Source organism: Trichosurus vulpecula, chromosome 4 (genome assembly GCF_011100635.1).
Source record: "Trichosurus vulpecula isolate mTriVul1 chromosome 4, mTriVul1.pri, whole genome shotgun sequence".
NCBI lineage: Eukaryota > Metazoa > Chordata > Mammalia > Diprotodontia > Phalangeridae > Trichosurus > Trichosurus vulpecula.
This window is the reverse complement of record NC_050576.1, coordinates 59,363,011-59,385,381: the sequence shown is the minus strand read 5'-3', so window position 1 is coordinate 59,385,381 and position 22,371 is coordinate 59,363,011. Positions and strand designations below refer to the sequence as shown.

The 22,371-nt window shown below is 41.3% G+C and overlaps 1 protein-coding gene across 1 annotated transcript in view; it reads left to right on the top strand.

The window, feature by feature from the left end:
- Positions 1-12,525: 12,525 nt before the first annotated feature.
- Positions 12,526-22,371, top strand: part of FAM78B (family with sequence similarity 78 member B) — a 118,451-nt gene continuing 108,605 nt past the window's right edge. Inside the window, exon 1 of the mRNA XM_036757964.1 lies at positions 12,526-12,788. Coding sequence (XP_036613859.1) covers positions 12,526-12,788 — 263 coding nt within the window. The remainder of the gene's footprint in view (positions 12,789-22,371) is intronic.

Sequence of the window (22,371 nt, the reverse complement as noted above, 5' to 3'; positions counted from 1 at the left end):
TTATTCTTATGTTGGGTTGGAATCTGCTTCTGCCCCAGTTCATTCTAGCTCACTTGATGGCATAGAGGTTTTTACAGAAAAGGTAGACCAGTCAGTAGTGCTAAAAATAACAGGCATTTATCATGATTGCATTTTAACCCACATTTGAGAAAAATAAGGCCTAATTTGAGACACTGAGGGGTATGAGAAGGAGGGCAAAGAGAGACATTCAGGGCAAAGGACATACCATACAGAGTTCTAGGCATGGAATATACCTATGACTCAGCCAACAGAGGGTTCTCATCAAACCTTGAGGGACAATGTCCTTAGGCTAGAGACAGTGAAAGAAGATAATACTATGAGAGATACTCTTCATGTTTGTCCTTTGTTTTTGAAGAGGATCAATGACATCATAGGGTGATGTCTTGACTAACCTATGAATTGGATTTAAGTGAGGGAGAATTGTACAATGTCACCCTCTCTTCCAATTCATCCAACAAGACAAAAATCAAGACAAATGGCAATAGCCCAGGATGCAGTAGGTGACCTTGGTTTCTTCACTGTCTGATCAACTCCACAGTGCCTACTTCAGCTACTTTCATGGCCATTGGAGAAAATTGTTCTCATCCATTCATACCACTGGGGAAAGTCTTCACATGGTTGGGGCAGAAATCCCCCTAACTCACTGATGGGTTTGAGGTCTGTTGCTTACCCTCAATCTGGTTTAGCCTGTCTGCTGAGATGTTTTACCAAGGTATGGCCACTGTGCATACTTCTTAGAGCTACAGGGGAGAATTGGCTGAAGGTAGACTCCAGAGGTAAGATGAGAAGCTCTGAAAAGAGCTAAGCAAGCCCTCATATCAGAGGTTCTAGTCCTCCCTGAACACCCCAAAAGTAACTGACTCGTAACATATATCAGGATTTTGTCATAATTTTTAGTTTGGTACAGAAACTCCTATTACCTGTGTGACCTTGGGTAAGTCACTTAGTCTCTCTGTGACTCGGTTTCCTAATCTGCAAAATTAAGGGGTTGGACTACATAGCTTTTGAGTTCTTTTCACTGATACATATACATTTTTATGTTCCAATGGACCTGGGGCTCAACCCACTTAAAAGGACAGTTCAATGACACCAACAATGATTTGGAATTTTTTTCAGATGCACCTTATTGATTCTCCACCTCTGAAGTCACAAATAGAACAAATAGAACAAATTGACAAACCTGCACAGAGCAAGAATATTTCTATCATAAAAAGTTATAGGGATAGGAGAATCCAGAAAATAGAGAAGGGACTAGGCAGAAGGAGAGGTATGTGTAGACCAGAGACAGTCAATTCTGAGCCCTTTCCTGCTCAAAATCAGAGAGGTTTTTTAGATTGCTACTATATCCCTGTAGTTGAAACACCAGGATAGGTTGAAATCACCAAGTAGGGGTAGGGGAGAAGGGAGCTAAGGACAGTACCTACCTTGGGAGGGAGGAGCATAAATAAGAACTAGAAAAAGTGATATAAAATAAGTACTGAAAGAAAGCAGAAATCCAATATCATACAATGTGACTGAAAGAAAAGAGACTCTGGGGATGGGCAGAAGTCAACGGTAACAGATAATAGAGGCCAAGGAGAATAGCTAAGAAAAGGCTATCACATATGTCAATCAGGTGATTACTGATTACCTTCAAGAGAGCAGTTGAGGGCAGGAGCCATATATTACATTGTTACCACAATATCTACCTGCTACATCTATCTTGCTTTATCTACCACAATATTATCACAATGCTGAACACATAGCAGATGTTTAATCCAATATCTAGGGCTAGATGAGCTCCACAAAGCAGGTCTGGACAATTTTCATGATCCTTAAACAAGGAAAGTCCATAGTCCTAAAAACCCATTAAAGTCCTATTGTAATGGCTCATCAAAATATAGAGGAGAAAGCCTTGGGGACTCAATAGACACAAGCTCCTGCAGATTTTACCAAATTTGAATGGCTTGGAATATTGACCCTATGTAGGACTCTATCTGAGAACAAAACTAGCTAAATTTAGATAGGCTGACCACCAGGTTAATTTATGAAGGATTGTTTTTTTTCCACAACTCTACTAAATCAGGAGTTATAATTGATGTCATAAGAAGGAGCAATGAAATCACAGATCCTGGAAGTAATGAAATATTGAAGAAATGATCACCAAACAGTTGTTTCTTAGAACATTCTTAAGCTATAAGATATCTTTGAAGACCATCTACTGATTCCCCTTGCCATCAACTAGGCAGGAGTGGGGAACCTGTAGCCTCAAGTTCACATGTGGACATCTAGGTTCTCAAGTGTGGCCCTTTGAATGAATGTAAACTTCACAAAAGGGGATTTGTTCTGTGAAGTTTGGATTCAATCAATGGACTGCACTTGAGGACCTAGAGGGCCACATGTGATCTCGAGGCTGCAGGTTCTCCACTCCTGAACTAGGGGAACACCCATCACAGGCATATAAGGATTTCTATTTTTTTTTTAAAAGATGCTTTGACCATCTTTTAAAAATGGTTCCAATGTTTCTGAAAACTGTTACTGAACAGTTTGGAGGAAAATAGGTTTGGACCAACATCTTATACCATATATTCAAATCAATTATGTCCCAAACATCGTGTGAGGTTTGGGGAATGCAAATACAAAAAACAAACAAACTCTACTCTCAAAGAATTTACATTCTAATGGGGAAGACAACAAGTACATGTGTAAATATATGTGTGTACATGTATATAGATATGTATGTGTATGTATATATATATAGGCATAAACACACACATATATATATATAAAGAAAATTAATTTGTTTAATACATAATAGTTTGGGGGAAGCAGTATCAGCTAGGGAGTAGATGGAATCCACAAAGACTTCATGTAGAAGCTGGTGCTTAAGTATTAAAGTAAGAGAATGATTTGATGAGGTAGAGGTAGAGAGGGAGTACAACCCAAGTCAGAGGGAGAACCAGTGCAAAGTTACATAGATGGGAGAGAGAGGATAGTGTTTGACAAACAGAAAGAAGACTACTTTGGTTGGATTGCACAGAGCAGGAGACGGATTAATGTACAATGAGGCTAGGTACTTAGTTGGGGTCAGGCTTTAAAAGCTAAAAAGAGCAGTTTATATTTTATTCCACAGGCAATAGGGATCCACTAGAGTTTATTGTGTAGGGAAATGACATGGTCAGATCTGTGCTTAAGGAAAATAGAGCACCAGTGTGGAGGATGAACTAGAATGGAGAGATGCTTGAGGGGTGGAGATCAATTAGAAAGGAATTTGAATAATCTAACCAAAAATAGATGAGAGTGTGACAATAAGTATTAAATAGATGAGGGTTATAAATGTAAATATTCACATCATAAAACATATTAGAAAATAATGAAAGATATACCAATCACAAGTGTGATTAGGTGAAAATTCAAAGGCAAACAAGAGAGAGAGAGGTGATTACAAAAGAAAAAGGAGAAAAATGTGACTGCATAATGTAACAGTAGGGACTATTGTATTTCTGTCTTTATACACCCAGGACTTAGAATGGTAATATTAATAAATGCTTGTGGACTGAGTGACATAAAATTTAAAAGCCTTTGCATAAAGAAAATCAATGCATCAAGAATATAAAGAAAAACAATTGACTGGGAGATCTTTGCATTAAGCATTTCTGATAGAAGTCTAATACTCAAGACATAGAAGGAATTTATGCAAATATATAATATTAAGAGCCATTTTCCAATGTGTAAGTGGTGCAAGAATATTAACAATCTTAAAAGAAGAAATTCAAACTATGAGCAACCATACAGAAATTATCTAAATCATTAATAATGAGATAAATGAAAAATGGAGTAACTGAGATTTTACCTCACTATCAGATTGGCAAAGATGGTAAGGTATAAAAATAGTCTATTTTGGACTGGGGTTTCAGGAAGATAGACACTAAGGCACTGTTGGTGAAGAAATGGTTTACCCAACTGTTATGCAAAACAATTTGGAATTATATGAGAAAGATTACTAACTAAACTACCTATATTCTTGACCCAGCAATCCTACCACCAGGCAAATATAAGGACAGAAAGAAAGAAAGAAAGAAAGAAAGAAAGAAAGAAAGAAAGAAAGAAAGAAAGAAAGAAAGAAAGAAAGAAAGAAAGGAAGGAAGGAAGGAAGGAAGGAAGGAAGGAAGGGAGGGAGGGAGGGAGGGAGGGAGGGAGGAAGGAAGGAAAGAAGGAAAGAAGGAAAGGAGGAAATAAGGAAAGAAAGAAAGAAGGAAGGAATGAAAGAAGGAAGGGAAAGGAAGGGAAAGGAAAGGAGGGAGAGAAGGAGGAGGGAGGGAGGAAGGAAGGAAGGGAAAAAGAAAAGAAAGGAAGGAAGATTCCACACATTCCAAAATACTCATAGCAGTACTTTTTGTATTTTAAAAAAAATACTAGAAAGAAAATGGATGCCCATCAACTAGGAAAGGGCAGAACAAATTTCAAGTGTGAATGCAATAGAAAAAATAGCAAATAAGTAAAATATTTAGAAAAATTTGGAGAAACAGAGAATGAAGAAGGTAGATCCAAGAGAGCAATAGACAAAAAGGCTCCTAAAATAATGACTGAAGACAACATTAAAATAACAATAGGTAGCATTTATAGAACACTTTACAAATATTATCTCATCTTTAAAACAATCCTGGAAGGTTGGTACTATGATTACCCTCACTTCATAAATGAAAAAACTGAGGCAGACAGTAATTTGCCCAGGATTACACAGCTAATAAGTATCTATGGTAGAATTTAAACTCAGATCTTTATGATTTCAGGTCCAACATTCTATCCACTAGGCCACCTACCTGTCTAAAACAAAACAGCATTAAGATTAGATACAGTGACTAATGTTGAGTACAGCTGACTGGTGACAAAACAAACTTCTTTCCACTCAGTAGTGAATTACAGAGGTTAAACTGTCACTGTAGTGTTGTCATTATAAAAATGGTCCATGGAAGCTGTTGTCTTATAAAAAAACAAATGCAGCAATAGAACATTTAAAAATAAATACAAAAGTCTTGCTATCAAAAAAAGCTAAAACATGCTATTGATTCTTGGTGGTCTAAAGAGTTGGCAAAACAAAAAGCTAAAGTGAGAACCCAAGATTGGGGAAAGCCCCGGAGTTATGGAATGTGTATTTCTAAGAGCACCAACTGCTGTGACTGTGTTTTTAAGGAGAGATCCATAGGAACAGGCAGCAAGGGTTTAGAAACACAAAAGAGTGTAGAGTATGGCTTTCATGGTACAAAGTGAAGGACTCTATCATGTTCAAAAATCACATCAAAAGAATTGTTACAACAGGGTATTTGTGCTGCAGACTGAATAAAAAAATTCATGAAGTTATTCAAAAGGAAAGATTATAGTGAAGGAGATCTTGTCAATACAGTAAATTCCATTTCTTGGTTTCTAGTGCAGATAACACTCAAAATTAAATATAAGCCTTAAATACAAAGGACAATACTTAAATTCAAGTAGTCATACAGGAAAGAAGGAGGAGGGAAGGCGGGAGAGAAGGAGAGAGAAAAGAGGAAAGGAGAGAATAAAGAAGAGGGAGAAACCAGGTGTCCTAGGTCTTGGGATTGCAAATATGTAATCCCTAATGTTAGGAGGACAAGGAAATGATAACTGGTGTTTATAAAACATCTGAAGGTTTGTAAAGCACTTTACGAATATTCTATCATCTGATCCTCACAACAACTTTAGAAAGTATCTGCTTTTAATTCCATAGAGACAGCTAGATATACATACAAGATATGCATAAAATGTTGGAGCTGAAGTAAGGAAGATTTGAGTTCAAATCCTGTCTCAGATACTAACTAGCAGTGACTCTGGACAAATCACTTAACCTCAGTTTCCTCTCTGTAAAATGGGGAAAATAATAGTGCCCACCTACCAGCATTCTTGAGAGGATCAAATGAGATAATACTTGTAAAGCACTTTGCACACTTTAAAGCACTATATAAATACTACCTAGTGTTACTATTTTGCAGATGAAGAAACTGAGGCTGAAAGAAGGTAAGTGACTTGCCCAGGTCACACAGCTGTTAAAGGTTTGAAGTAGGGTTTGAACTCAGGTCTCCCTGATTTTAGGTCCAACACTCTGCCCACCTAGCTGACTTTATATTAATGTTAATGAGAAGGAAAGTAAGATTATTTTATATAGTTCTGTTTTGGAGACATAATGTGAGTTATAAAACATCTCAATCCTCTCCCCAAAGAGCTGTTTTAATGTGGTTCTGCTGTATACAACGAGGTCGTGATTTAAGTTTGCACATTATGAACACAGGCTTCTTTATCCCATCTTGCAGCCTCTGCCTGCTTTTTGCTAAATGATATTAAGGACATGAAAGGCTATAAAGACTTATTCTTGTCATCAGGAAATGAAAGAACTCATTAATTTAAATAAAAACTTAGGGTTTGAGAGGCAACTGAAATGGAGAGGATTAACAAGAGTTGCTTCTCCCTGAACACTTTCCTTCTTTGTTCAGTAACTGGAAGATGATAACCATCAAAAACAGAACTTTTAAGATATGTGATGCTACTGAACAGATGAGAAAGGCATTATAGCAAAGATCCAAGGTTTCATCTCCATTGGTCTTAGCGCAGTGGGGGAGGTCAAGCAATTGAGATGTGAAGAGCATAGGCCTAAGGAGCATTCCAGCCTCTTTGCCATGGGGGACTGCTTTTCAAGACGTTTAATCAAGGGAAAGCAAGGCTTCCACTCCTGGATGTTTTCAAGCTAGTTCCTCACCATTTTGCAAGAGCACAGAAATTATGTATTAGAGACAAGGGAGAAAGAGAAGGATAGGGTTTGAGTTGTGGCAGAAAACCTTGATTATAGTGGTTTGGGGTTCCCAAGTGTCTCTTTTATATACATACATGCATGCATACATACACACTCACACATACACACATATGTGTATGGGTGTGTATATATGTATTAGAGTGCTCTGTTGGTGCGCTAACCTTCATGGAGAGAGATCCTAGACAATGGGTAGCATACTGTGTCACACACCCACACCCACACAGAGGATTACCAAAGAGAATTGTATTAGTGGGGTTAGAAATTGCCTACGGCTGAAAAGATTTTGAAGTTTTGTCTCCAGACCCAATGCTGGAGACCAAAAGAGAAGATTTGGGAATAAATATATCATCCTCATTGGCAGGATCCTGAGTATGAGGGTGATGGAAACAATGATTACCCTGCCACCTCACTCTACAAAAGGGAAAAACGGAGAGAAAAAAAGTACCACCAGTATAGCTGGGGGTCATCATACAAAAATATCAAGCACAAGCACAAAAGGAAAATTCCTTATAAGGAAAGACTGGTATTTTTAAAAATCAATTATTTAACAATTGTTTATTAGGCACCTACCTTGTACCAGGACATGTGGTGGATGCTGGAGATATAAAGGGAAAAAATGAAAGACTGTTTACTCTCAAGGAGCTTTCTATTGGGGAGACCACACACACACACACACACACACACACACACACACACACACACACACGACATACTCAGAGACAGCACTTACCACACTGCCTGGCACATAGTAGGTGCTTAATAAATGTTTGTGGACTATGTAAATGAAAACAACACTAGCAGGCATCATAATTCGGATTATGTTGAACTTCCTTCTTTTTTTAGAACTGATGATAAAAGACTGGAATTTTAAATACAAGTAAATAGTTGCATCAGCTGTCCCAAGTCAGAATTGTTGATCACCAGTTATAAGTCTTAGTAGGTTAGAATAGGCCTTTGCTGGGTATAGATAAGATATACAGGTAAGAAACTGGCTACACAGCACCAGAGGATGAATGTCCGAGGAGAATGGGAAAGGAAGAAAGAGAATGGGGTACAAATTTGATATGGAAGAATCCTAGGAATATAGTAGAGAAGGAAGTACCCCTGGACTGCATGGCAGATAAGTAACAGTTATGGTCAATACCCCACAGAGTGTATCACCTTCCCTCCCAGACTGCAGCAAACTTCAGTAAAGTGCATCAATTAAAGCAGAGGTTTCACTGATGATGTTTGCAAATATCACCATTCAGCAAGAGAATAGTTACATACAAAATATCACTTAAAATCTGGATGATAGGATCCCAAAAGCTCTCAACAGGCTAAAATGTTGATCTGAATCTGATAGGATTAATTTAAAAGGGATAAATTTAAAGTCTTACACTTGAGTTTAAAAAGTCAACTTCAGAAGTATGACGGGAAAAGTATAGCTACATAAAAGTTCATTTAAAACAGATCTAGAGCTTAGTGAACCAAAAGCTTGCTATGAGTCAATGCTGAACTTTCAGAGCTAAGAAAGAGATCAAAACCCTAAATTGCATTTAGAGACACACATAAAGCAGGATGTGGGATATAATAGTTTTACTATACTCTGCTCTGCTTAGAACACATCTGGAGTATCATGTTCAATTCTGGATGCTGAATTTTATGAAAGACATTAATTACCTGAGAAATGGCCACCGGGTTGGCGAAAAGCCTCAACAACTTGTCGTATGAGAAGTAAAACGACTAGGGAGAGTTAGTATGGATAAAAGATGATTTAGGGAGGCCTGATAGTTGTCTTCAAATGTTTTAAGAGCTGCTGTGGTGAAGAGGAATTGACAAGTAGAATTGATTAGTAGAAGTTGAGTAAGGACAGATTTAATCTTGATATAAGGAAAAATAAACCTTCCTAGCAATTAGAGTTATCTAAAATTAGAATGGACTGCCTCAGAAGCCAATGGGTCCCACCTTAGCCTTCAAGCAAATCTGAAACCACTTATTGCAGACATCATTTTCATTCAGTTATGGATAGGATTCAATGGCTTCTGAATTCCCTTCCAATGCTGATGGTATCCTGTGATACTGTATGAGCTATAAAAAGATAGATGTATGTTGTAGCAGGGGAGCTTCATTAGAGTTGCTTGGATTTACCAAGTGTCTACCCTTTTCTATGATCATCAGTGTATTCTGATGATGTTCCAACCTTCATTGAGGTATTTAAGACCATCTAACTTGTATGTCCCCCTTGTCTCTATCTGGTAGCATTGAAATGTCACTGTAGATTTAAGATACAGCTAACACCACTTTGGAGTAATTTGGGCACATTCTTGTTCATCAAATACCATGTACCTGCTTATCCCTGTCAGTGATTATTCTTACCATTAGGTCATGGAAGGTATGAACTTAAAGCATAAATGACTGGGTAATACATTCATTAAAGCTCCAGAAAATTAAATTCCAAGAGGATTCTTTTAATGGGACTATTTGTTTTAAAATTATGCTATATATTTGTCACAATTAAGATTGGTCAATGCTTACAGCATTGTGTAAGGAAAAGCTTTATTGTAATAGCTAAATTAAGTTCATTTTGTTTACAGCATGCTATAATGGAAAGAGCACTAGGCTCAGAATAAAAATATAAGCTTCGGTTTTCTTATCAGTAAAATGGTTCTAACACACTTGTACTACACCGGAGGGGTCAAATATGTGGTGGGTAAGTCGCAATGGAGCCTGTAACTCTCTCCAGTGTTACCTGTACCAAATTAAAAATGTTACTGAAAAATAGTTAACAAAATAAGTAAAAACCACAATAAAACATATATAACATTAATACATGGTTTTCTAAGTCAAAAATGAAGCTTGCAGGAATCCTGTATGCTGGTCCTTGTTTCTATCTGAGTTTGACACATTTCCCTACACTACCTACCTACCTCACAGGATTGTCAGGAGATAAGTACTTTGTAGACATTGTAATAAGTACTATGTAAATATGAGCTATTAGCATTTCACACTAAGGGGCCTAACTCAGAAAATGTTGTCAAGTGCACATTTCTCTGATAGAAGCAAAAGGTATTCCAAAGAAACATGTAGCCTTCAGAAGAAATGTGTAAAAAATAATTTTTACAGCAAATGTATTTTCTAATTGTTCTTCACCACTCCAAACATTATTAATAAAAAAATTTGATCATCCCTAATATATACACACAGATACGTATCTGTGTGTATATATTAGGGATGATCAAATCACACACACACACACACACACACACACACACACACAAACACAATGTAGAATAATTGCCATGAAAGTTTTCATGAGTTAGTTTTTGATGGAGTATCTCACTATCCTAGGACTTGTCAGGAATGTGTAACCTCCAATAACCTCAAGAAAACTGCTGCATGTTCTGGTCCATTTATCAATAGAGAGCTGCTGCACAATGAGTACTGACGATGGACATTCAAAGACCAGACATGAATCAAATACAGTTCTTTAAACTCAGGGTAACCCTAGCCCTGGTTTCTAAAAATTGTGTGTGGTCCCTTTGTTGAGAGATTTTTTGAGGAGGAAAATGTTCAGCTACACACACACACACACACACACACACACACACACACACGGCCAACTGGGGGCTGAGCTAGTAGAAGTGTAAAAACTGAGTTCTCCTTTCAGTTAACACTGACATATTTTACTTATACAGCACTTTAAATTTTAGAATAATTTGTTGAGGGGCTTATGTCTGCTACAGGTCTCTTTACAAAATAACATATTTACAAAGATACAAGAAAAGCACACTTTTTGTAAACCAGAGAGCCCATTTAGGAAGAGAGAGTTTGTCTTCTTCAAGGCTATTTCTGATGTCTACGTTTCAACCTTCTCTGAGATGCTAGCCCCAGAGAGAGAGGGAGAAAACAGACCCTTTCGACTAATGGAGACAATAAGCATTACTAGCATTGTTAATATTGTTATTTTAATGGCAAAGGAGTAATTATAGGATTTTAGTCAATCTTTGGGGAAAATTATTATAGAATTAGTGTTCTAGAAAATCTTAACTAACCTCTGACATTCAATCAATAAGTCTGTATTGAGCACCTACTATATGCCAAGCATTGTTCGAAGCTGGGGATATACAAAAGAAGGCAAAAGGACGGACCCTGCTCTCAAAGAGCTCACAGTCTAACGGGAGAGCATGAAAATCAATCACGTCCAAATATGATATATACAGGATGAAGGGAAGATAATCGATACAAGGAAAGCACTAGCATAATCCTGCCCTATCACAGTTTCTTCTGCCTTATTCACTCAAATCCCCCGAGCCTCCACCCCCGCTCTCCCCTAGGCTTCCACGCTGGCCGAACTAGTCTTGCTTCAGCACCATGGCCAGCTCCCCGACACCTTAGACTCTCGGTTCTTCCAGCACCCCGGCCAGCTCTCTGCCCCGCCCGCCGGAGGCGCGCAAACGCCCACGCGGCACCCTCCCGTCCCCGCCCCCTCCAAGTCACCTCCACCTGCCACAGCCCCGCCCTCTCTCTCCTCCCCCATCCACTCGACCCCCCTCCCACGTGCGCCGCCCCACCCGGCAGCCAGTGGCCCTTTAAACCAACACACAACAGAGCCACACACGCCGACGGTATCCGGGGAGGGACATAACTGGTGGCATCTAGCCAGCTCGGTCCCTGGAATGCGTTTCACAACCTTACCTCCCCCACCACACACGCAAACACGCGCGCACACACATCTCCCCCGCCACACACACGCGCACACGCATGCATACCCTCACACATATCTCCCCCTGCGCGCACACACACACACACACATACGCCCGCCCTCAGCCCCATGTCTTTCCCAGTAGCATTTCCTGGACCGGGTTAGCCCCAGCTGGAGTGTGATGACCAGAGCCGCACAGTTGCAAAGGGGCGCCAGCCCCGACCACCGCTCCCTCCAGCCCCTTCTCTCTCTCTGGCTGCTGCTGAGAGCCTTCATTGCACATGGGGGGCAGCAGCGGTGCAGAGGTGGAGGCAGCGGCGGCTGCAGCTGCTGCTGAGGAAGCATATCGGGCTCTGCCGCTGCAGCCGCCGCCACCGCCGCCGCCCTACCCTCGGCTTCATACTGCTACTGCTGCTGCTACCGCTACCGCCGCCGCCACCGCCACAGCCGCCGCCAGTGCAGCCGCTGCTTCCTCTCTTTTGAGGGGCGGGGGGTCTCCGGCCAGGGGAGGGCACAATTCAGCTCCACGCCTCTTCCCTCTTCTCCCGGTCCGTGGCAAAGGTGCTGAAGCCGGCAGGGGCGCCAGCCTCCTCCTCCTAGGAGCTCGTCCTCCCCGTGCCCAGTCCGGGAGGAGAAGGAGGAGGAGAAAGAGGAGGAGAAGGGCGGTGTGGGAGGGGGCGGGAGTCCAGGAAGCTCGGACCCCGCAGCAGGAGCAGCAGCCTCCAGAGGGGGAGGAGGGAGGAGGGGCAGGACTTCCCTATAGGATGCCGGGCGGCGGCGGCGGCTGCTCCCTCCTCCTCGTGCGCTGATCAGCTGGCGGGGAGACGCTGTGCCCGGCTTGGGGAGGGGTGCAATTCGGGGTGTGGGTGGGCGGGCTGGGGGGGAGGGGGAGGGAAAGGGAGAGGGTAGGTGGGAGTTAGCATGCCAGCGTGACGGGTTCCCCCCGGTGCCTGCCCCGGCCCCAGCGCTGCCCCGTGGTACGCCGCGCCGGGGCTGGTTGCCGGCACTGGGTAGCAGGATGGGCTGTATCCAGAGCATCACCTGCAAGGCACGGATCCGGCGGGAGAACATCGTGGTGTACGATGTTTGCGCCACCATCGACCAGTGCCCCACGATCATCGAGGAAAGCTCGCCGATCGTCTTGCGGTACAAGACCCCTTACTTCAAAGCCTCCGCCCGGGTGGTCATGCCCCCCATCCCCCGCAACGAGACCTGGGTAGTAGGCTGGATTCAAGCCTGCAACCAGATGGAGTTCTTCAACACGTACAGCGACCTGGGCATGTAAGCGAATATAAAAAGGAGAGAGAGAAATGAAAAGAGAAAATCTCTAACAAAATTCTCTCTCTCTCTCTCTCTCTCTCTCTCTCTCTCTCTCTCTCTCTCTCTCTCTCTCTCTCTCCCTCTCCCTCTCCCTCTCCCTCTCCCCCTCCCTCCCTCTCCTCCTCTCCCCATTCTCTTTCTAATCCTCCCTGCCGCCTCCTTTCCGCACCTCCCTCGTTCCTCTGCTTTTGTTTCACTGACAGGGTGTGTAGGGAGGATCAGAGAGGCATTTTATTATTTTTTAAAACACGTAAAACCTAGTGAAATCGTGCAGAACAGAAGGGAAAGGGGAAGGCGGGGTCAGAAAAAGAGAGAAGCGCTTTCGTGTTGCCCTGGCGGGCTTGTTTGAAACGCGGTTACCATTCTTTGCGGGTGTTGCTCTCGTTTCTTCTCTGAATCATTTGGGGCTAATGCAGAAAGCGATGGGAGAAAGAAGTGTCTAAAATATCAAATACTTGACCTCTCTGTACAAAATTCGTCAGAAGGAGGAATGAGGTTATGATTCTCTGGGTTTTGAAATTTGGAGCTACAGGAGCAAGTGATTAGTCTCCAAGGTGGGAATTTGATGTTTCTGCCTCTGCCCTTAACGTCAGAACTTGAGTCCTAGATACCGGAGATTAGGGAGACTGGAAGGTTTTCCTTTCGTGTATTTGACAGTACTGCATTTCCCTCAGGCTCGTAATAGTAATATGTAGCCCCGGACAGTCCCGGACAGTGGAGGAAACGAGTTGGGGACTGAGGAGTCTCAGGAGAGAATTAGCACAATAGAAGACTGTTTATTTGGTTGTTTCCCAGTGTGAGAAATGGATGGTCCTTTTGTCTGTCGGGAGTGGGGTGGAGTGTCTTCTCTTTCTCTTCAAAACTCGCACAGTTTCTCCCAGAAAGTGTTTCCCAAACACCTAGCTCACTTTTCAGAGGAAGCCAGGAGCTGCAACTTCATTCAGCAGTTTCCTTTCCCACGGCACTGGCCCTCACGCTATTGCTGAGGGTTTGCAGTTGCTTAGAGTAACTCCGAGGCTTCTTAGCTGCTTGGGGAGTCAGGAAGGAGGCAGATTGTTCTTTTGGCTTTTTGAATTACTTTCTCATCTCTCTATCCCACCCCCTTTTCCCAGAACACTTCTTTCAGAACCAGGACTCTGAGTAGGTGGTAGATATACACTGGTTAAAATGTTTTGGTTGCATTGTATCTGCGATTAAATTAATAAAAGCAACATCTGTGAAGCATGCTAATTATCTATGAGTCTTTAGGGAACCCCTCACTCCTGAAACTGAGCTTCGTTTACCAGGCATTTTCTTAAGAGGAAACATTTAGTAAACTACAGTAATCCCAAGGTATCAATAAAGGAGAGGGGGAGAGGAAAGACTCAGTTTAAAATGCCAAGACACTTTAAAAGAAATATTTTGGACCCCTTTTGTTCATTTAAAGATCATAGGGATTACAGGATTTAGGCCAGGTAGGATGCTTTGAGGTCATCCAGTCCAATCTCCTCATTTTACAGATAAGGAAACTGAGACCTCTCCAAAATGAAATGAATTGTTCAAGGTCACAGAGGTAGTAAGTGACAGAGATGGGCTCTATACCAAATCCTCCAGTTAAATACCAGTACTCCTACTTACAGACTTTTCTAAAACAAAAAAGATTTTGATGTAAGGTTTTTGTTTTGTTTTATTTCCTAAAGCTTTTGTCTTTTTTTCTTCTTCTTCTATTGCTCAACCAGCAAAATATGACACTTGAGAGTGCTGGTTTATCTTGTACATGCTCAGTTTCCTCCGTTTCTTTGGGCATTGTGTCCTCTACTATCTGGCAGGCAGCTGGGCTGTGAGAAATCGGGGGCTTATTATTTTGGGTGAATCATGCCACTTAAACATACACACACCCTCAAAAAGGATGGTTTGTCTGAGTGCATGTGTCTCTTAAAACTGCTTTTAGAAATCTGTCATTTTCAATCCAGTCAGAGCAAGCTGAAGACTGGGCAGGGGCCCGGTGAGCTCAGGGCTCTGATAGCAGAGTGCATAACCTTGCTCCTTTGTTTTTGGTGGTTCTTGCATGGTATGAATTGATGGGGACTCCCTGGATATATATAATTTGTAGAGTAAATAGGAATTTTGTAGGGAAAAAAAAACAGAGAACTAATGAGAGACCAACTTCACTCTCATAAAGACTGTATCAATCCCTTTCATTCCAGAGAGATTTTTTTGAGATAGTCTCCCTGCAGTTTCTTTTCCTCGAATAACTTGTGACTGGCCTTTTTAGAGTATTGACTTCTCAAAAATCAAGAATGGTATATGTTTATCTATGTGTACATATGCACATACATGTATATATGCACATGCACATATGTGTACATAAGCGTATATTTCTATTGGGGAGGAGCAAATATGAGATTTAAACAGAGGGTAGGAGAGGCTAAATCTACTTGAAACCAAGAGGCACCAGTTCTACTAATAGAGTAATATTCAGATAAGCATGATAGCTCTGAGCACCCTATAGCCCCCATCAGACACATGTTCCCTGAACCTTTTGCATTGAATTCTTGTTTTTGTCTAGAAGGGAATTAGGCATGTTGTTATCATTGTTATATTGCTGTTGTTATTGGTATTTTAAAAAATCACCTGTATATAAGGATTTCTGATCTGCTTGGAGGTTGATGTGGGACTCAAAAATACTCCACAGGAAGTTGCAAGAAGGAATTCATTGCTTATAAAATGGTTTTCTTTTTTTCTGTCACTCTACTCTCTTAAAGACCCTTCTGAAAACACACAGTTAAGTGATTTGCCTTGCATTTTAAGGCCTCTTTTTAAATCCAAGTGCGCGATGGACACAAGAGCTATAACACAAACTCATAGATTTGCTATTCAGAAAACTTTGCCTGTGTCACTGGAGACTTTTCTGTATAAAAAGAAACAATGAAACGGTAATTGACAATGCATGAAACTCACTAACATCTATTCCCTCTTAGGTCCATGTTAGCCAGCTCTATCCTGTGGGGAAAACCCTGCAGGCAGGTTTTCAGCCTTGTATGATATCCATGTTATATTAAGCATGATACAGTAAAAGAGGATTTAAGCTGGGAAACTGCTTTTCAAGGATGATAAAAAAAGAACTGTGTCTAAGCACATCTTCCACCAGGGGAATATTTCACAGCCAAAATTTCAAGAAAGCTCTATCTATGTAGTGAAAGAAAAAGCAAGTGATTTAATACCCAAGGATTGAAGTGAATTTCAGCATTCTTCAAGATGAAAGTTTCTAGAAGTATTTGACCTGAGTGAGAGTAATATTTGTTTATTTTCTATACCTAACCTTCTATTATTGGGGGTGGTAGAGTTATCCTTCTTTTTGATTTGCAATTTAGCCTTCTCTGATTACTATTAATTCAGACTTAAATAAGCTGCCATGAAATATTCTCTAGGGGAAGAAAGGTTATAGAACCTTTCAATCAGTCAACAAATGTTTAAGTACCAAGTGTGTGCAGGGCACAGTCAGTGTTGGATATATAAATCAGTGTAAGATGTAGCTCTTGGCATCTAAAAGCTTACAATCTAGTTGGAGAGATGACATACACATATGAACAGATAATTAGGAGACAAAACATTAAGAGAGAGACAGAGAGTGAGTATCCAGGAATGAGGAAGTAGTAATCTTGTTGCTATCTTCCCTGCTTATAACACATCTGGGATATTGTGTCTAGTTCTGGTCACTACATTTTAGGAAGAACATTGATAAACTCAAGGTTGTTCAAAGGGAGATGAGCAGGCCCTTATATTCATGGCATTTGGAAATTGGTTGAAGGAAGTGGGGATGTTAAGCCTGAAGAAGAGAAGACTGATAGAAGACATGTTGCCTGTCAAGTATTTGAGTATTTGAAGGGCTGTCATGTGGAAGAATATAATATTGTCCTTGGCTTCTGAGGGCAGAACTAAGCAAGAACAAGGGTTAAAAATGTACAAAAAGATGTGAGGAATTCCTTCCTAACAATCAGAGCTATCCAGAAGTAGAATTGGCCACCTTATGAAGCAGTGGGTTTATGGTCTTTAAATTAAGAAAGGCAAAATGACTATTTGGCTGCTACACAGTTACAGAAGGGACATTTTTTCTGGTATAAGTAGGCTAAATAGCTTCTGAGACCCCTTCCAACTCTGAAAAATCCTGTGTAAAATATGATGACCTATGGATAGTACAGGCTATCAATGCTATTGGCATTCAGGCCAGAGAACGTTCTCCGGAATGCAATGATCAAGGAAGGCTTGTAGAGGAGATGAGGTTCCATCCATGACTTGAAAGATATGTAAAACTAAGAGCATGGAGAAGAGTGATGTTATTCTTAGGGAAGAAAACAGAACGTTTAAAAGTGTTGAGGGAGAAATGTACAGGTTTTTTGTTTTGTTTTTTTTTTTCTTTTTTGGTGGAGAGAGAAGAGAGAGACTGAGTGGCCTGGAGTGGAGATTCAAATAGAGAGTTGTGGGAGATAAAGTTTGAAAGTTGGTTGGTGCCAGATTGTAGAGGTCTTATGATGATTCAACCAGGAAAAGAGAAGACTGAGTGGTGACTTTCTGAATAAGATTACAAATATAAGAAGGATTTCTATTGTAAAAAGCAATGCAAGAAAATATTTGTCATGTCCAATCACAAGAAAAGAATAGTCATAGGATAAAATATAGGGTATAGTTATAAGTATAGAGTCATAGGATTAAGTCATAGGATAGAGACAAGAGCTTTTGTGTGAAGTGGGCTTAAATCAGGGATTCTTAACCTTGGGGTCAATGAATTCATTTTTATATTATTTTGATAACTGTTTTCCAATGTCATTCATTTCCTTCGTAATCCTATTATTTTATCATACGTATTTAAACACATTATTCTAAGAACGGGCTTATTGGTTTCACAAGATTGCCAAAGGAATCCATGATATATCAAAGAAGAACCCTTGGTTTACAGAGAAGGTCATCACAGAGATTGTGGAATGTTCTTTCCCAATGAGATTTTAAAACTCATAAAACATGGCTAGCTATGATGTAACCTTGTGTAAATGTAGGAGGAAAGTAAAAAATGCTGGATGATCTCTGACTCTTCAACCTTCTGATTAATCTCTCAGTTCTTCTAGACCTCTTATCCCATGATGTGGACTTGCCTAAGCAATATCTAACTGTGGATTGCTGGCTAGAGTTGGAGTAGGGATGAGCTGCATGCCCTATAGTTTTAAAATCATCTTCCCTGGGACAACTTCTTGGTTAGTCATGAAGTTAGCGTGAGTACTTAGGATTTTACCACTCTGTTAGAACATCTGCCAATTTAGAAAATTTGGAGGCTTAATGGAACTTTGAAAGCTAATTAAATTGAACATCCTTCCCCACTTCTCCTTCTAGAGGCAAGCTCTATGCTTAAATCTTCCCAGGTTACATATATCCTCACTCTTGCTCTCTACTCCTCTCAAGATAACTTATTTGCCTACACCTGTGTCCAACTTATTCCCACCTCCAAAATTTTGAGTATGTCATTTCTCCTGCCTAGAATACCCAAAGCGTAATTCTTGAAGAAAAAGTCTCTCTTCTCCTTCAAAATTTGCTTCCCTTACAGCAGAGATTTTAGAGCTGGGATAGACCATCTAGTATAATCCTCTTGTTATATAGATGAATAAACTGGAACCTAGAGAGGTGAGGTCATTCACCATAGGTCACAGGAAGTAAGTGGAAGCATGAAGGTTTTCTAGAGTACCTCTAGATACTCCAGCCACCCTTTGGGCACTCAGTATGTCACTCAGTGTGGTCAACTTTAGTAGTCATAGGTTATAGAGTTAGAGTTCAAGGGGGTCATAAAAACCATCTGCTCCAAGCTCCTCATTTTTGTTGTATGTTCAAACGTGTATTTTTTTGTGAGATATCATCCATTGGGTTGTTTACTTCAGAGGCTCAGGAACTGATCCCTCTATCCTTAGTGGGATGTCAGTAAATACTATTTACTGATTCCCTATCTAGAAGCTGCCCTCTACCCTGATCTGCCCTTGGGTAGCATTCTGTATGGAGTGGACATGTTTAGGACCCTCTCCCAAGAGATGTTTTATTGGAAATGACAGGTAGATTGACTTAGTCATATGACTTTCATCCCTAACACTTTGGTTATGGGCCAGATCCTAGTGTGTCCATATTTTTAAATAACAGGAAAAGAGGCTGCTCAAGCTAGTACTTGTATGCCCTGATGCAGTATAGAAAGCTTTCATTCAGAGCAACAGCCCTGAGGTTTATCCTTATGCTTCTACTGCTTACCTGACTGACTTAGCTTTGAATATGTTTGGCTGTTCTGTGTGCTCATCATTCATCTGTGTGTCTTATGAGAGTGTTAGTTCACCAGTGTAAAGGGGCTGAGAATTCTATTAGCTAGATGGAGCAGGGCTTTACAGCTAGGAAATCTGGATTTGATTGTTGGTCTCAAAGCTTCACAATTTGTAGGCCTCTTGTACCCCACCTCCACCTCTGCGCACTGAACACACAGATCTTGCATCCTAAGGGAATATTGAAAGTAACTCCTCCTCTGGAAAAGATTGAGGACCCCCTCATGACACATGTAAGGTTTTGGAGGTGGCTATAAGTTGGGCACAGGTGTAGGTAAACAAATTATCTTGGAAGGAAGGCATTCTATAGGAAGACAGGATAGTTGTGCACTAACTCTCGCCCTATTGCTGACCCATTTTGTGCCCTTGGGCAAAAGCCTACCCCCTTGGCCTCTGATCATCCTCATTTCTCCAAGGGCATATAGGGCACAATGAGGAGGATTAGATCTTTAACTTCTCCATCTTCTTCACTCACATTTCAGCCTTTTTAGCTTTTTCACAAGCATCATCTTATTTCATCCTTTTAATAACCCTGTGTGGGATGTAGGGTAACATTGTTAGCTGCCTGAATTGAGGAGGAAACAGAAGCCAAGAGAGAGGCTTGAGGTACATAGCTAGTAAGCATCAGGTGGATCTTGAACCCCAGTTGTCTGATTCCCAAGGGCAATGCCACTTTGAGCTCACTGGAGATAAAGTATCAATGCTTGTCAGTGCATATGAAAGCGATTAGACAAATGGTCAAGAAGGGAAAAGGAATTGAGAATTGAAATGTGACAAGTTCTATTTGGAGGCCAGGATGACTGGTCTTCCAAAACACAATGACCAGATAGGACACATTTGCATGAACCACTAGACCAGAAGTTCCATGAGGGTATAAGATACCTTTAATATAAACTTGATATCTCCTCCAGGCCTATAAAAGTACTCTGACCATAGCGGGTACTTAATAAATGTTGGAATTGAATTGAAGGAGCCGTTGCAGAATGGCATACAAGAAATTATCTGTAATTTTCCAAGATAGCAACAAAAACAACAGCCAAAACTAATGGATCCAGGCCTATGTCTGCAGAGGCATCATGTTACAGGGCAGAGAAGTGACTGGCCTGATCTCAGGAGGAATATTTGGAGGGAGCTCAGATGATCAAGGGTACAGGGAAGGGTACGTGTGAGGGGAGGGCAAAACCACTGCAGCCCATGTGAATAGCTTGTTTGGATTGAAGTGGATGGATCATCATCCAGTCTCATCATCCCAGCATGAATAGGCAGGAAAGCCTGGCAGGCAGGTCACTCCATGCAGGCAGAGGCCTGGCTCTGGTCCTGCCTGTACCACTTGCAGGGTTTAGTCAGCAGTGTCTAGAGGCCCCTAAGTAGGTCATTACATAGCCCATTTCTCTCCAACACCTTTTTCCCCTCCACTCCAGTCCACTTCAGCTGCCCCTGACACTGATATGAAAAGTTCTACCAGATATAAAAGGGTCCACTTACCTGCACTGAGTTTGTAAGAGCTACAGGGACAGGAAAGGTTATGCAGTAATTCAGGAGCTTATCATTGTAAGTTTCTCTTGAGAAGAGTAAGGACAGTGGCCACTTGGTCATCCTTTTGAGCACTTTTCCTACCGAAGAGGCTGGGCCAGACTGAGGGGCTCTACTGCCTTCCGCTTGGTTTTTACGGCACTTTGATAGACAAAACACCAGACTCCATCATCTATAGTTTCCCCCTCCCAATACGCCCCACAGTAAATAACACGCTGATTATTTTTAAAATTCACTAACCCAAAGCTTCAGGTTTGCTTGGGGGTGTTGGGGGAGGAGGAGCAAAAAGAGAAAGGTCATCGCTCTCCTTTGTTCAGTCGTTTTCAGTCATGCCTAACTCTTTGTGACCCCATTTGGAGTTTTCGAGGCAGATGCTGGAGTAGTTTGCCATTTCCTTCTCCACCTCATTTTGCCATTTTCCATCTCCATCTCATCCACTGAGACAAACAGGGTTAAGTGACTTGCCCAGGGTCACCCAGCTAGTAAATGTCTGAGGCTGGATTTGAACTCAGGAAGATGAGTCTTCCTGACTCCAGACCAAGCACCCTATCCTCCATGCCATCTAGCTGCCCTGGTCACTCTCCTACAGGTAAAGAAAAGGAATAAGCATTTATACAGTGCCTACTGTGTGCTAGGGACTGTATTAAGGGCTCTACAAATACTATCTCATTTGATCCTAACAACAGCCCTGGGATGTAGGTACTCCTGTTATTCCCATTTTACGGTTAAGGAAACTGAGGCAGACAGCAGTTGGGTGACCTGTTCAAGGTAACACAGCTTGTAAGCATCTGAGGCTGAATTTGAATTCAGTTCTTCCTGACTCTAGGCCCAGTGCACTATCTACTGAGCCCCCTAGCTGCCCTCTAAGTCATTTGTTTAGTGCATATTTTCTGTACCACAAAATTAACAGCATTCTATGCTCATTTGTCCATTGCCAGTGAGTGAGGTCACTAGGTTATGTCCCTGAAACATTTCAAATCCCTTCTACTAAGGGATTAGGAGCTAGTCCCAAGGAGGGAGGTGGCTGTATAACAGCAGGCCTGATAAATTTAATACACACGGGGAATGCAAAGTGAGATTTCTAAAAGAAAAGCTTCCTGATTATTTGAGTTGTCCACAAATCGAAAGGGTTGGGGTTTTTTAATAGTAGTGAATTTCTCATGACTGGAAGTACGTAAGAAGAGTCTGAATACTTCCTTGCCAGAGATGTTGTAGAGGGGGATTCATACTTTGGTTAAGGGTTGGACAATATAGCCCCCAAAGTCCCTATCAGTTATTAAAATTCTAGAATGAGGAGGATTGGGGTAAACTTCCTCTGAGGAACTGTGAAACTCATTTCCCTGAGAGTGAAATAGAAATGATCCCTAATCCTCTTTCCCCCAGAAACAAAATGAGGAAAATTGTCTGGTCCAAGTCAATTAGAGTCAATGTAACAAGAAATAGGACTATGCTGACTCTTCCAGGGAGTTGACTATCAGGCCCAAGTGTCACCGATGATATGCAGAACCAAGCACCCCATAATTTCAGTCACTACTACTTGGGGGGTGTGGGATGTTTGGGTGTGTACCTCCCATCCCCAACCCTTTCAAAGCATCACCTACTTTGAGCTGGAGTATGAGGTGAAGAGGGATCCTCCTCTCCTCTCATTGGTGGAGTATAACTCTTCTCCATCCCTTGAAATCTTT